Source organism: Pavona decussata, unplaced genomic scaffold (genome assembly GCF_977016875.1).
Source record: "Pavona decussata unplaced genomic scaffold, jaPavDecu1.1 SCAFFOLD_180, whole genome shotgun sequence".
In the NCBI taxonomy this organism is placed as follows: domain Eukaryota; kingdom Metazoa; phylum Cnidaria; class Anthozoa; order Scleractinia; family Agariciidae; genus Pavona; species Pavona decussata.
In genome coordinates, this window is record NW_028145590.1 from 1685693 (window position 1) to 1701285 (window position 15593).

Sequence of the window (15593 nt, forward strand, 5' to 3'; positions counted from 1 at the left end):
AGATATTTGATATCGGATTTCCATACAAAACAGGTCCCAGTTGTTCAAAGGCCGGATAACTTTATCTAGTGGATAAGTCACCATCCGACAGTTTCGATCTGTGCAAAGATTTCAGTATTTCGTCGTAAACAAGCTAATACGCACACTCTAACCACAGCTTAGTTGGGGAGTGTACGAAAACCTTGGACAACATTTAACGAGAAGTATATTTTAGACGCTGAAGATTGCCTATCCGGCGGATAAAGTTATCCGGGCTTTGAACAACTGGGGCCTATTTCAAGACGTGTTTGCCTACTCGTCAAAATAGCGTCGACTCGACGCTATTTGAAACCGTTTGAAACCGTTATAAGGCCTATTCATTGAACTGAGTGTTGCGCTGATTTGCATCCTCTTTGTTTGACTGCATGACGTAAGTTGCAATTACTTCCTTGATGAAGGTCACGTATGAGACTTAAAAACAACATGGACGACATGCCGGCAAGATGTCTTGGAAAGTGCCTTGCCTTTGCATTCATCGTCATTGGGGTGGCATGGCTGCTTCTTATCATAGCCTTAGTTAAACATACTGCAAATAACCCTGCCCTCATTGTTTTGAAAGTTGTGTGTGGCATATGGGTAAGTACTGTTTATTGCTGGCCGAGCACTACAGTTGTTTTACCTGATAATTCAAAAAGGGAGCTTAAGCAACAACGACGTCGACGGCAACGAGAACGATTGGTTTAATGAGCAAAATTCAATAGCTCTGCACGTGCTTTATATGTTTTTGTACATTTCTTTGCCGTCCTCTGCATCAAAACAACGTGAAATGACCAAATTCAAGATATTGTGGAGCACACGACGGCGAATTTTTCATTCTCTGTCGTAACTTTAACGCCGTTCCTGCCAATTTGTGTTCCAGGATAGTTCGGCCACACTGTACAAGTTGGACAAATTGGAATAATTGCGAATTAGTAGAAATAACGGGAAGTTATATTTTCAAGTGACGTTTTCGTTGCCGTCGCTGTCGTCTTAAATAATGACCAATAATTATTTCACGCGGTTACGAACTTTGTTGACATATCGTACTCTGATAGCAAGAGTTTCATTACTAAATTTTAAGGTTTTGTTTACTGTGGATTGGGAAAGATTCTCGCACAGCCTCAGCTTACATTTATAAACTATACAGGCGCTGTTGTCATGCTATACATAAACAGGAAGCATATTATTAATAATTAGTAAGTCTGAGTAAGCGGAAAATGTGTACATAACATTTTTGTGTATTGCTGTGCGGACTGAATCATTACGCGGTCGTCTGCTTTAACTTATTTATAGAATGCTTTTAGAATTTTCTTGCTAGAACAGTCATCCAGCAGTTTAGGTAAATATTAAAGAGAATAATACCTAGAATGTAACTTTTAATTCATACATGGCACTCGTGATATACATAAATTAATGACGACGTTCGAAGTTTTAATTGACTGATTTTTTAATCTGACTGATTTTACATGATGCTATTATAAGTTAACATTGTTATATAACTTGTATATAAACCCCGTTTTCAAGACGGCAAAAGCTGCCTAATTGGTATTTTAAAAGCCGCTAAAAACAGATGTTTTCATTGCGTTCGCGATTTATCGTGATTTGAGAAACTTATTTGAATAAAAAAACGATTAATTGCTTTTATTATTTTTTTGCTTTCGTTGGCGGTGACGTAAAAAAACTTGTAGTAGCCAGACCCTGACCAAAACCAATGGCCCGGAACGAAGCCCCATAAAAGTGCGTTTGAAAACAAAACAAAACAAAAAAAAAAAAAAGAAAGAAAAACAAATCAACAAACCAACAAAAATAAAGACACTGATACGATTGTTTGACATTTTAGGAAAAAAGTCCTTACCACAAATATCTTATGCTAAGTTCTCGCGCTTCTAACGCGCAAAAATAAAACAACGAGGGATAGAAAACTAGAAATGGCAACGTCATCCAAAAAAAAAGAAGGAAAAACGAATTGTCCAAAACAATCACTAACACACCTGAGTCTACGTAGGGTTAATACACTGTTTATTATTATTATTATTATTATTATTATTATTATTATTATTATTATTATTATTATTGTTGTTGTTGTTGTTGTTGTTGTTATTATTATTATTATTATTATTATTTATTTTTTATAAGAATCTTTTTTTTATAAGAACGTCGAGGCTCTTATGTAAATTAACCTTAAGGTCATGTTTTGTATAACATTAACAATGGTGACAGACATCTCGGTTAGAATGCGTGACCTAGACTTGACCTTTATATGCTCTTTTGCAGAATTGCATTACAGGTAAACTTAGTACTACCATCACAAAGGAAAGAATGGAAAACGGCAACACCTTTGTGAGTTTAAGATGTAAAATTATATTAACTTCAAGTTTTCTTATGTCAATACTAAATACTCTCGTATAATCATTCGTCTATTTCCCTTTGATGATTGTTTAAACTATATTGGCTTAGGGCGATCGAGTTCACACTGGAGTAAATTCGTTTGTTTAGGAAATAAATTAATAAAAGCATGGCGTAAAATAAACACGACCAGTCTAAACTTCCAAGACTTTCTAAATTGTTGCGGTTTTCCAAAATTTCCCCAAGACGAGGCAAATAAAACAATTGTTGTATTACACTATCATCCGCGCCAGTATTAGGTACCTGAAGCAGAGACGACCACGATGCCAAGAAAAAAGGAACTAAAAATTACATTTACGTTTTCTGAATAAATTCGAAATAATTTCTATTAATTTAGTTTGTGTAGTAATGTGGCCGATCTATCCAGGAGTCAACGTCGTAGGGGCCGCTTTTAGGTTCAGAAAGAAAACGTAAAATTAACCAACATGCGCTCACGCTTTCATTAAATCATGAATGTCAGTGGTCATTTCAGGTTGTTGTTTTAGAGAAGACGGGAAAAGGCCCGTTTAAACGTTTTCAACTTTTAACCAACATTCGTCCAACAAAAGTATCACGGATGTTAGGCAAATGTAACATGGACAGAGTGTTCAAACAGTTTCAACGCAATTCAACATTTTCAAGAACAACTGAAATGTTGAATCGATGTTGAATAAAAGTTTAAACCACGCAATTTCAATTTGATTCAACACGTTTTGAACATTTTTGTTACACTTTCAACAATGTTGAGCGACCTGTTCAAACGCCTCGACGTTTGGTTCAACAAAGTGTTGAACGCATATTGAAGCGAATATTGAAATCGCTTAAATGGGCCTAAAGAAATGTACTAAGCTCTTGAAGAAATTCATCAGGCTAGTGAAGATATTCATAAATCATAGCCAGTCTTAACGACTTATTGATGCTGACAGTTTCGATTACTGTCAACCATCTTTATCAAAACTTGAAAAACATGAAAAGTGTCAGAAGCCTTAAATAGGCTTCTGAAGGTGTAAATTATCATTGCGATAAATGCGCAAAGTCACTCTGTAGACGCCCCCCCCCCCCCCCCCCCTGGTTTTGGGGTGGAGATCACTTGTGTCCATATGGGAGAAAGCTGATAGGCTCCCTTGTCCCTGTTCATAGTAGGAGTTTTCGATCTAATACATATGCTTTCCTTAATCCATCGCTTAAACTTGTCCCTTTCCTGCTCAACTATTTCACTTGCTTCCCAATTCATAATGTGAACTACTATGAACAGGGACCAGGGAGCCTATCAACTTTCTCCCATATGGACCGCGGGCACAAGTGATCTCCACCCCCAAACCAGGGGGGGGGGGGGGGGGGGGCGTCTACAGAGTAACTTTGCGCATTTATCGTAATAATTAATTATAACACCTTCAGAAGCCTATTTAAGGCTTCTGACACTTTTAATGTTTTTCAAGTTTTGATAAAAATGGCTGACAGTCATCGAAACTGTCAGCATAAATAAGACGTTAAGACTGGCTATGATTTAAGAACATTTAAATCGACAATGTACTAAACTATACAACGGAGGTGCAGAGCCGAACAGTGTCGAGTAGCATCCGAAGATTTCCGAACGAACTTTTCAGTGATTTCAATCTCTTTCGAGACTTAACGAACGGACATCTTATCATCTTCTGCAGCCTCGTTCCCAGGGTTTTTTTCCATTAAAAATGGGAGTGGTGGAAAAAGACCCTTGCATCGACTGGTAACGTGATCACTTAACACCCGAAAATCTTGTTTGTATTAAATCAGCGGCGACTAGATTATGCATAATGTTCATATCGACTGGCGGAAGCGCTCGCGATCACCTGAATGCGCCTGTTATGCAGACTACATAGAAGCTAGAGTTTTGCTCAATACGAAATGCTCCAAACGGTGCAAGAAGCATATAGTCGCAAAGGAAGCTTACGGTGGCTTAGAAGCCATCTTAAGCCCAATGACTACGCATTTTCGCCCTTTCCGCAATCTTGCTACGATCACGGTAATATTGCGCAAAATTCGAGCCTCGATGAAGCTTGCATAACAGAGGTTTCAGTTTAGCCGCGCGCGAAACGCCAGTCGATATCCGCAAAATTATGTATAATCTAGTTGCCGCTAATTTATTATACCCAAGATTTTCGGGTATTTCATAGTCACGTCACCAGCCGATGCAAGGGTTCTTCCCCCCCCCCCCCCCCCCCTTCACAATTTAAATGGAAAAAGACCTGGGAACGAGGTTGCATATTCGAACGACCTCACGGTTTCTAGAAACAAGTTATGACGCGCTCCGGGATTATCTTTGTTGACAACCTATTCCAAAGGCATAGACTACAGAGTTATTTGCAAGTATGATTCACAATACTCTCAGGCAATGTTTAGAAACCTCAGCCGACTGTTTTCCTAATGTTTTTCTCAACTATAAGGTTAAACAAATCGCATATTCTCAAGTGTCAGTTAAACTTTTGGCTAGTAATTATCTTTTACATAACTTATCACGACCTCTAGCTTGAACGTAAGTTTTTGCCTTTCTTTCAGGGGTGTGTCTTCATGTTTTTTGCCATCGTATCTGCTTTGCTTGGTCCATTAATAGCTGTTGTGTACGGTGCTTCATTCACAGACGATTACAAAATTTTAACTTTAAGCCCTAAAGAAGACGGTGACGGACCAGCCATTTTTTTCCTTGCTATTGTGTCGACGATATTTGGTTTCCTTGAATGTGTGACCGGAATCTGTACAGTCATTCTCTGCTATAAGATGAACCCTGATTTTTGCAGTCTGTGCAGGTTCAACAACCAGCAGGTGAAGAATAAAAAGGAATTAAAAGGTTTAAGTGATTAATTAAACAACGAAGCAATTATTCTGCGAAATCGCCGGAATATCGCCTGATACTTAGCCAATGAGACCGAAGGCGAGTTTGGCTAAAGTCAAGGGTTATTTTATAAGATTGAGCTGGATAATTCATCGACTTTGTAATTGAACTATCCGAAAGGCTTGCTCTATAAAAGACAAGGAAGGTGTTTTGCCGGCAAATCAATATAAATTTCTGTTTTTGACTCACAGAATTGGGTCAAGGAGCTTAACGTGAAATCAAATCTAATGAAAATTGATGCCAGAAATTGAACCCAAGTCATACTTTCCCTGCGGTCTGAAACTAATCCGTTTTCGGGAAACTAATATAAAAACTCACTATAGACCTCTCATTAAAGAACTTTTTTTATAAAATGATAACCTTTCTACCTTTTTTTGATATCAGATGCAACATATGACGCATTCTGCCAGCTGCACCACAACCGAAAGACCTACTGAGGTCTTTGGCGGCGGTTCAATGCACGAACGCTATGAAATGGTCACTGTGCAGGTGTCAAGAGATCAAGACGCCGTGCCTGCTAGGGTCTTTGTGCCTCTATACGAAGGGCGAGTAGGACAGCGCCAGTTTTTCCGAGGTCCTTCATTTGAAGCAACGTCTAGCACAGGCAATAGGTGTCAGCTTCCTGCAAGGCCACCTATAATGAGATATCACTGACATCTTCGTAGGCATTAACGACTGTGATACTAGGGAAATTTTGGTATGTTTTTTTCTACTTTATAATCGTTTGTGCACTGAACACGCCTTCCAGTTGGATGAAGCAGTAGAAGTGTTACAGAATTGTGAATTGTTAGCTCTAAGGACAACCAATAACCACAAAACGCCTAACAACAATTTATTGTGGGCCAATAGTTTATCGGAAAACTCGTCGATAACACTTTGTCTAGTGTAAATTGTCTCTTCGTTGGATAATGAGCAAAATTATTTTTATAACGCCGAGTTTGACATTCTTCAACCGATCCGATGGTATTCTGTTGTGAATTAATTTAATTGTGGCTGATTGTGCAGCTTCCATGTAATATGTCAAAAATAGGTATGCAATAGGACATCTTCACTATGGCGTCATTTTACTACAACCACCAGAATTCATTTTGTTTTCCTTTTCAAATTCAAATTCTGTAATCCCAGTGGACAGCAAAGAACAATAGCTCTAATTAGCATGAGAAAACAAAAAGCAGAAGGATTCTGGTAGTTGTAATAAAATGACGCCATCGTGAAAATGGCCTATTGCATACATGTGTCTGTTGCTATGCCGTTGTTCTTATATTGAATTATTGTAATCAGCATCGTCTAATTTTGAATTGCTGAATTTGCACTAAAGTGCTAGGCTGTAACTGTCTTGAGGGGATTTCCGTTGAGAGAGTGTATTGTTGCAAAAAGGGCTTAGTTTTTGTACGGGGTGAATTTATTCTTATTGTCGTGATTTATAATGGTAATAGGGCCGGACTGAGTGGAGTCCAATTCAGTCTGTAATCATACGAGTGATTAACAGAAGCGGACGACCGCGCAGCGGGAGTCCGATTTGTTTAATCACGAGTATTTGAGATTACAGACAGAATTGGACGACACGAAGTCCTGTTACCTATTAATCACAACTCTAACAAAATTTGAGAAAAATAATAGCCAACAGTTTAAATTTTGGTTACTAAATAGAGGACAACAATTGAGTTAAGTTTCGATCTAATTACAGCGCGTGAAAATGACGCGTACTGTCCGATTACAACAGGCATGACGCGTGAGCTGCATGTGCAATTAATGCTCAAATAGGGTCTGCTGATAACCAATCAGATTCGGGAATTTTTTAATGTTATGATTAGTAACAAAATCACCATTGTGATTATAAGTATGTACACAAGCAAGGAACATTGATTACAAACGAGGGATCTGGAATAAAACGCTTTTATTAAACAGAAACTGGTAGCTTTATAACAAAACATATGTATTATTTGTATTTATATCGCTGAACATCGTTTAATATTCAAGGGAATGTACCATAGTTTCAATAATTTATTGATAATCATGCAAGTAAAATGGTAGTAAAAATGACTCCTTCCTTTTTCCAATGACGATTAGTATTCAACTTTCTTTCTAGAGTTTCATCCACTAAACCTGCAATGAACCTGTCACGACAAGCTTGATCCTCAAAGTCCCCATGTTCACAATACTTGACTCGCTCTACAATTCGACATTCCCAGGCACTAATTGACTCTCCTTTAGCTTGAAACATGCGACCCATTTTTGTCCGCTCAGCTTGAACACTCACACTGAATCCAAATCTCTTATTGAGAGCCTGAAAAGCTTTCACTGGGTTACTATTATCCGCGACAGATAAACCAAGAGTCTTATTGCTTGGGTTTATTTGTCTCTTCGTCTTCGGCGAAAGCGTAGCGCGAAGTGTAGACATAAACACATCCGAATTTTTTCACTGAGCCACTTCTGCTTCGCTGCCAGAGTTATATTTGCAGCCAGCCTTCGGAACGAACCATCCCATCACCGTACAGTAATCAATGTAGTCTAAAATAAACAAGTCTAGAGCTTCTCGATCGTCTAAACCTTCTTGCATCTGAGAACTGGAAAACCAACGGTGTGTCGCCAATACAACAGCAAACACGACGAAATTAGAAAGAACTAACTTGACAACAAAACGGCGGGAACTTATCGAACGAATGCAATCACAGTTCGATGTCATGCAGGGTAAACAGGACAACTAAAACTCACAGTAAACTTCAGGCAAAGGTTCGTCCACTCCTGATACAATGTTGACCAGCAGATACAGTCACGAACAGGAACAACTTGGCTAAAACAACGATCAAACTTTATTGAGGCTGTTGGCCATGCTTTCTACACACACAACACACACACTCGTCCGTATGTGCAACACCGCTGATCAATTACAGCAGTCCTACCAACAACACATTGGACCAACAAAAGTTGAACGGATGTTGGGCAGATGTCTGATGAACGGAGTGTTGAAACGGTTCCAACGCAATTCAACATTTTCAAGAACAACGGAAATGTTGAATCGATGTTCAACATTTATGTTATACTTTCAACAATGATGAACGACCTTTTCAAACGCCCCAGACATTTGGTTAAAAAAAAGTGTTGAGCGAATGTTGAAGCGAACGTTGAAACCGTTTCGACGGACCTAAAGAAATTTACTAAACCATATAACGGAGGTGCAGAGCCGAACAGTGTCGAGTATCATCCGAAGATTTCGGAAGAACTTTTCAGTGATTTCAATCTCTTTCGAGACTTAACGAAGACTGCTTATCATCTTCTGTAGCCCCGTTCCTAGGGCTTTATCCTTTTAAAATTGGGAGTGGTGATTAAAAAAAAAGACCCTTGCATCGGCTGGTCACGTGACCACCAAACACCCGAAAACCTTGGGTGTAATTAATTAACGGCGACTAGATTATACATAATGTTAGCGTTTTGCCCTCGCGATCGGATAAATGCGCCAGTCATGCAGGCTACATCGAGGCTCGAATTCTGCTCAATATGAATTGTCCAAACGGTGTAAGAAGCATAGCCGCAAACTGTGAACGGGCAAAACAAGAGATCCAACTATAAAGAGATTAGGCGAAAGCCACAGGATTCAGAATACAAAATTGACCTCGACCTCACACTTTAACAGTATCAAACCCTTGGTCCTTTGTGATTGAATTCAAAGCTCAGACAAGAAGCGATGCTTGTGTGTCTCTTGAACGGCAAGAAGTCAGGTAGGATTTTAAATAGCAGCGATTTCTCGGAACTATTTGGGAGAACGGCAATAACATCGAGGCCTTTTTAAAACTCTTTACTTGCACAGATTGATAACTGGATGAAACTGAAAGAACAAAAGAAGCTGACGGTCGCTTAGAAGCCATCCTAAGCCCAATGACTAAGCATTTCCGCCATGTTGCTGCGTTCGCGAGAATATTGCGTAAAATTCGAGCCTCGGTGTAGGTTACATAACAGGCGTTTCAGTTAAGCCGCGCGCGAAACGCCAGTCGATGTCCTCAAAATTATGTATAATCTAGTCGCCGCTAATTTATTACACCCAAGATTTTCGGATGTTTAGTGATCACGTGACCAGCCGATTCAAAGGTCTCTCCTCTCCCTCTCTTCTCATTTCCCATTTTTAAAGGGGAAAAGCCCTGGGTACGAGGTTACATCTTCTGACGACCTTATGGCATTTACAAACGAGTTGTGAGGCGCTCCAGGATATCTTTGTTGACAACCTATTCCAAAGGCATAAACTACAGAGTTATTTGCAAGTTTGATTCACACTACTCTCAGACAATGTTTAGGCACCTCAGCCGATTGTTTCCTTAAAATGTTTCTCTCAGCTACGAGGTTAAACAAATGCAATCTCTCAAGTGTCAATTAAACTTTTGGCTAGTTTTTATCTTTTATATACTGACTGATCACGACCTCTAACTTGAACTTGAGTTTTTGCATTTCTTTCAGGGGCTTGTCTTCATTATTTTTGTCATCGTATCTGCTTTGCTTGGTGCACTAATGGCTGGTGTGTAAGGTGTTTCATTCATTGACGATTACCAACATGGTACCGGACATGCCTTTGCTTTCATCGGTATTCCGTCGTTGACAGCCGGTTCCCTTGAATGTCTGACAGGAATCTGTGCAGCCATTCTCTGCTGTACGATGAATCCTGATTATTGCCGTCTGTGCAGGATCAACAACCAGCAGGTGAAGAACAAAAAGGAATTAAAAGGTTTAAGGAATCTATTAAACAACGAAATCGTGCGGAATATTCCCTGATACTTAGCCAATGAGACCGAAGGAGAGGTTGGCTAAAGTCACGGGGTATTTTATAGGATTGAGCTGAATAATTCGCCGACTTTGTAATTGAACTATCAGTGAAAGGCTTGCTCTAACAACAAAGAAGGTGTTTTGCAAATTAATATATATTTAGGTCGAGGAGCTTAACGTGAAATCAAATCTAATGAAAATTAATGACTGAAACTAATCCGTTTTCAGGAAACTAATATAAAAAAATCACTTTAGACATCCCATTAAATTTCTTTGTTTGTTTTTTTTTTTTTTAAGAGCGGTTGTCAGTAACTTTCGAGAATCCGGCGACAGAAGCGAAAATTCGAATTTTTTTTTATTTGCCCCAAAAGACCCTTTTGGTGAACTATTTTCAAAAATAATATTCAAAAGTTCCAGCGAATTTTTATTTTGGCAAAAATTGGGAAAGTTCGAAATCGGCCAAAACGCGACCGATGGCCCGATTGAAATTATGCAAATTAGCACATTTTTAAAACTCTCGTTCAAGACAAGGTAGCGTTTTCTCGAGTTGACACTTTCACAATCGTTTTTACATCCCTTGTGCTTGCTTCTAAACTATATTTTATCTCCACCCGAACATTCTTTCATTTAAAGTTGCCCACGTAAAGAATACAATGTTTGCTATTCCTTAAATAGAGTGATTTTTGCCATATTTCAGATGACCATATCATCAAGGGTATACAAATATACTGGTAATGAAATCACTTTTTTGAACGGGCAATTGCTCTTATTTATCATGTTAAAATATTTAGTTTGGCCCATGAAAAGCGAGCGCGCTAGGTCGAGATGTGTGGAATGCACTTTGACACAATTTGCCATTTCAGTACTTCATGTTCCTTCTGTTACTTTGCACTTATCAATACACTTCACGGAAGCTTTTAGATAAAAGCCAAGGTCTCTGTGTTCATTTCATGCTTTTATACGCGTAAATAACTAGCTTCAAACTTGAGTGCTCCCCATTTTAGCATTTGGTTATCAAATGATTCCTTTCAGGTAAAATTTTCGAGTTTATATTGAGCCGTTCAAGCGAGATGAAAGAGCCGTTAACAGGGAAATATCTTGAAATCAGTGAAATTAATACCCTGTCTCTCATATCATGCTACACTTCCAAACTACCGTTATTATTAAGCTAGAAAGTGTAAATGCTCCCTTTTTACGTGACCTAAAACAGAATTTGCCTAAAATATTACGAATAAAGTCCACCACAAGAAAAAACTGATAGAATCGAGCACCGACGTAAATGTAAACATCAGCCGTTTCTCGACTTGCTACATGGATGAAACGCGTCCGTTATTTTACCTCTGTATACATTTATGATCAGAAAGTAGAAACAAAAAATCTTCTCTATGCCCATCTGTATAAATGCACTCGCCAATCAGGCTTTCATTTTCTGTATGTTTGTCGACAACTGAAGAATAGTGCAACATAATAATTTGTTACTGACTACTTGACTCATTCAATCACAACCGGATACATGTAACACGACTGGAAACTAGATATAAAAAAATGCTCTTACTTGTCTGCAATCGTTACTCACATTATATCTGGCGATATCACATCCCCGAGGCAAGGCTGAAAATTGTCTCAAAATCCGCATATTAGAGATTCAAAGTTTTGAACAACGCAACAACTTTCATTGCGTGACAAGTGAAATGTGATACACAAGCGCGCGAAAAGCACCGGAATAAACAATGTCAAGATTCGCCCTTGTGATGACAGTGCGAAAATGATTTTTGAAATTACAAGAAGAAATTGAGGCAAGTCAAGGTCTGCAAGGTATATTTGATTGCCGGATTGAAACGAAAATCATGTTTCCTCCTCTCCCCCCATCCCCCCCCCCCCCCTTCCTGGGGAATGTACGGAAATGTCATCATTAACAACAACAACAACAACCTTTATTTTCCTCAAAATAAAGCCGAAATTAACTGAAATGAAAGTAAACAAATCAAGAGCTTTCGAAACCTCAATGCGGTATTTCAATACTATCCTCAAACAAAAAGTTTGGAGGAGAGTGAAGTTTTTTTTTCGCCATGGCACCTCTCCGTGCGGATCAAGCTCAAAAAATGCGCAAGATTTGCAATGTGTTAGGCTTAATCAATGCAAAAAGGACGTTCGCTCGCACCTATAAAGGCACAAAAGATCGGGCCTATAAAGAAATTCCGGACGAAATAGTGTTGTTGCTAGGGCAGGTAAAGTGTTTTCATTTGAGTGAAACTGAGAGCATGAAAAAACATTTTATTTCTTTCTCTGACTTTCCTTATTTTTTTAAACAGAAATCCACTGCTATGCATTACTTGACTTTATTCCAGGAATTATGATTTACGATTTAAACTTTCCGTTCGTCTTTATATGCTCTCACCGCCGAGAGAAGTAAAGCCTTCGTGTGAACTGGAACAGTCAGAAACCTTTTACGACGAAGGGAGACCGTGGAATGAACAGCAAAGAATCGTTGTCATTGTCAATGCATGTACTGTGGGTTAACCCAATCCAAGTGGAACTCGTAATTAAGTTATATCTTCAACCATGCCATATAAAAACCACTATAAATTGAACAATCACTGGACTATGGTACACAGGTTCAAAAGATACTCTCACTGGCCTTGTCAAAGGCTGTTCGTATGGTGGATACTCTGGAGCACGCTAGGAGGATTTAACAATGACAACGTCAGACTTACACAGTGACGGCCCGTAAGAGATAACACCGTCTTTTAGACCGAACACGAAAATCTGAGAAAAACCAGTCGTGCCCCTCATCCTTTGACACTAGTGCGCGCTAGGAAATAAATTAAGGTTAAACTCTTATCATAAAATTTGATCAGCCCTTCCGTAAGCAATAATGCAGAATAATGTTGTGTATTTCCAGTTAACATTTTATCGCCATCAGTGACTCATCTCAAACAGACATTAAAGCTAGGTTTAACAAGTTAACCTAAAAAGAATTTTTTTTTTTTTTCGTTCCATTCATGGTGAACGTCCTTATTACATTGATTAACCGTATAACACATTGCAAATATTGCGCACCTTTTGAGCTTGATCCACAACTTTTGCGCGTTGATCCATGGCGAAAGACAAACTTCACTCTCCTAAATATAACAGCTTTTTGTTTGAGGAAAGTATTGAAATACTGCATTGAGGTTTCAAAAGGTCTTAATTTGTTAACTTGATTTAAATTAATTTCGGTTTTACTTTTCCTGTAATGTTATTTTATTGATGGGAATCCGGCACAGACAATACAGAGTGAATCTCAGAAGAGGAAAACTACATGATTATTGTTTCAGTCCATTAAATATACCTTGCAGACCTTGACTTGCCTCAATTTATTCTTGTAATTTCAAAAATCATTTTCGCACTGTCATCACAAGGGCGAATCTTGACATTGTTTATTCCGGTGCTTTTCGCGCGCTTGTGTATCACATTTCACTTGTCACGCAATGAAAGTTGTTGCGTTGTTCAAAACTTTGAATCTCTAATATGCGGATTTTGAGACAATTTTCAGCCTTGCCTCGGGGATGTGATATCGCCAGATATAATGTGAGTAACGATTGCAGACAAGTAAGAGCATTTCTTTATATCTAGTTTCCAGTCGTGTTACATGTATCCAGTTGTGATTGAATGAGTCAAATAGTCAGTAACAAATTATTATGTTGCACTATTCTTCAGTTGTCGACAAACATACAGAAAATGAAAGCCTGATTGGCGAGTGCATTTATGCAGATGGGCATAGAGAAGATTTTTTGTTTCTACTTTCTGATCATAAATGTATACAGAGGTAAAATAACGGACGCGTTTCATCCATGTAGCAAGTCGAGAAACGGCTGATGTTTACATTTACGTCGGTGCGCGATTTTTTCAGTTTTTTCTTGTGGTGGACTTTATTCGTAATATTTTAGGCAAATTCTGTTTTAGGTCACGTAAAAAGGGAGCATTTACACTTTCTAGCTTAATAATAACGGTAGTTTGGAAGTGTAGCATGATATGAGAGACGGGGTGTTAATTTTACTGATTTCAAGTTATTTCCCGGCGAACGGCTCTTTCATCTCGCTTGAACGGCTCAATATAAACTCGAAAATTTTACCTGAAAGGAATCATTTGATAACCAAATGCTAAAATGGGGAGCACTCAAGTTTGAAGGTAGTTATTTACGTGTATAAAAGCATGAAATGAACACAGAGACCTTGGCTTTTATCTAAAAGCTTCCGTGAAGTGAATTGATAAGTGCAAAGTAACAGGAGGAACATGAAGTACTAAAATGGCAAATTGTGTCAAAGTTCATTCCACACATCTCGACCTAGCGCGCTCGCTTTTCATAGGCCAAACTAAATATTTTAACATGATAAATAAGAACAATTGCCCGTTCAAAAAAGTGATTTCATTACCAGTATATTTGTATACCCTTGATGATATGGTCATCTGAAATATGGCAAAAATCACTCTATTTAAGGAATAGCAAACATTGTATTCTTTACGTGGGCAACTTTAAATGAAAGAATGTTCAGGTGGAGATAAAATATAGTTTAGAAGCAAGCACAAGGGATGTAAAAACGATTGTGAAAGTGTCAACTCGAGAAAACGCTACCTTGTCTTGAACGAGAGTTTTAAAAATGTGCTAATTTGCATAATTTCAATCGGGCCATCGGTCGCGTTTTGGCCGATTTCGAACTTTCCCAATTTTTGCCAAAATAAAAATTCGCTGGAACTTTTGAATATTATTTTTGAAAATAGTTCACCAAAAGGGTCTTTTGGGGCAAATAAAAAAAAATTCGAATTTTCGCTTCTGTCGCCGGATTCTCGAAAGTTACTGACAACCGCTCTTAAGATAACCTTTCTACCTTTTTCTGATATCAGGTGCAACATTTGACGCATTCTGCCAACTGCACCACTACGGAAAGACCTACTGAGGTCTTTGGTGGCGGTTTAATGCACGAAGGCTATAAAATGGTTACTGTGCAAGTGTCAAGAGATCAAGAAGCCGAGCCTGTTAGGGTCCTTGTGCCTCTATACGAAGGGCGAGTAGGACAGCGCAAGTTTTTCCAAGGTCCTTCATTTGAGGCAACGTTAAGAACAGACAATAAGTGTCAGTTTCCTGCAACGCCACCTATTATGAGATATGTCTGACAACTTCATAGATAAAAGTAAAGTCATTAATCAATGTGACTATAGGGAAATTTGGAAAGTATTTTGGTATGTTTTGTCTGCTTTATAATCGTTTTTGCACTGAACACGCCTTCCAATTGGATAAAGCAGTAATAGTGTAAACCGGGGAAAGCTTAGAGCGCAATGATAGCACTATATGCACTGTGCCTGGTCAGCAGGTCCACTAATACTGCCATAAAATCCATTGCAACTCTAACAAAATTGCTTGAGCTAAAAGATTGTCCATACAAATTAAGTCCAGACACAAGCATTTGCAACCCTGTACTCCGTTTGATCGATATAGTTACGTGGCTCGTGCAAGGGAGATTAACACACCGCGAAAAGTTTCAGACGTAGCTCAACAAATAAGGTAAGAAATTGTCTACTAGACTAGCTA

The 15593-nt window shown here is 38.6% G+C and overlaps 2 protein-coding genes across 3 annotated transcripts; both read left to right on the top strand.

Moving 5' to 3' along the window:
• Positions 1 to 334: 334 nt before the first annotated feature.
• Positions 335 to 5937, top strand: LOC146463192 (uncharacterized). Of its 2 annotated transcripts, XM_085084786.1 has the most exons (4): positions 335 to 615; positions 2293 to 2358; positions 4939 to 5202; positions 5657 to 5937. In XM_085084786.1, exons 1-4 carry the CDS (start codon positions 445 to 447, stop codon positions 5924 to 5926), a joined length of 771 nt encoding a protein of 256 aa, XP_084940912.1. In that variant the 5' UTR covers positions 335 to 444; the 3' UTR covers positions 5927 to 5937. The 2 variants fall into 2 exon arrangements, with proteins under 2 accessions (XP_084940912.1, XP_084940913.1); XM_085084787.1 differs by lacking the exon at positions 2293 to 2358 and having other exon boundaries at positions 338 to 615.
• Positions 3801 to 15590, top strand: LOC146463193 (uncharacterized). The gene is made up of 3 exons (XM_085084807.1): positions 3801 to 3954; positions 8449 to 9961; positions 14909 to 15590. The coding sequence occupies exons 2-3, from the start codon at positions 9917 to 9919 to the stop codon at positions 15176 to 15178; spliced, it is 315 nt and encodes a 104-aa protein (XP_084940933.1). The 5' UTR covers positions 3801 to 3954; positions 8449 to 9916; the 3' UTR covers positions 15179 to 15590.
• Positions 15591 to 15593: the final 3 nt, after the last annotated feature.

Coding starts and splice junctions, on each gene's coding strand:
- LOC146463192 (XM_085084786.1), top strand. CDS start 445: ATGAGACTTAAAAACAACATGGACGACATGCCGGCAAGATGTCTTGGA. Junction 616..2,292: donor AAGTTGTGTGTGGCATATGG/GTAAGTACTGTT, acceptor GCTCTTTTGCAG/AATTGCATTACAGGTAAACT. Junction 2,359..4,938: donor TGGAAAACGGCAACACCTTT/GTGAGTTTAAGA, acceptor CCTTTCTTTCAG/GGGTGTGTCTTCATGTTTTT.
- LOC146463193 (XM_085084807.1), top strand. CDS start 9,917: ATGAATCCTGATTATTGCCGTCTGTGCAGGATCAACAACCAGCAG. Junction 9,962..14,908: donor GCAGGATCAACAACCAGCAG/GTGAAGAACAAA, acceptor TTCTGATATCAG/GTGCAACATTTGACGCATTC.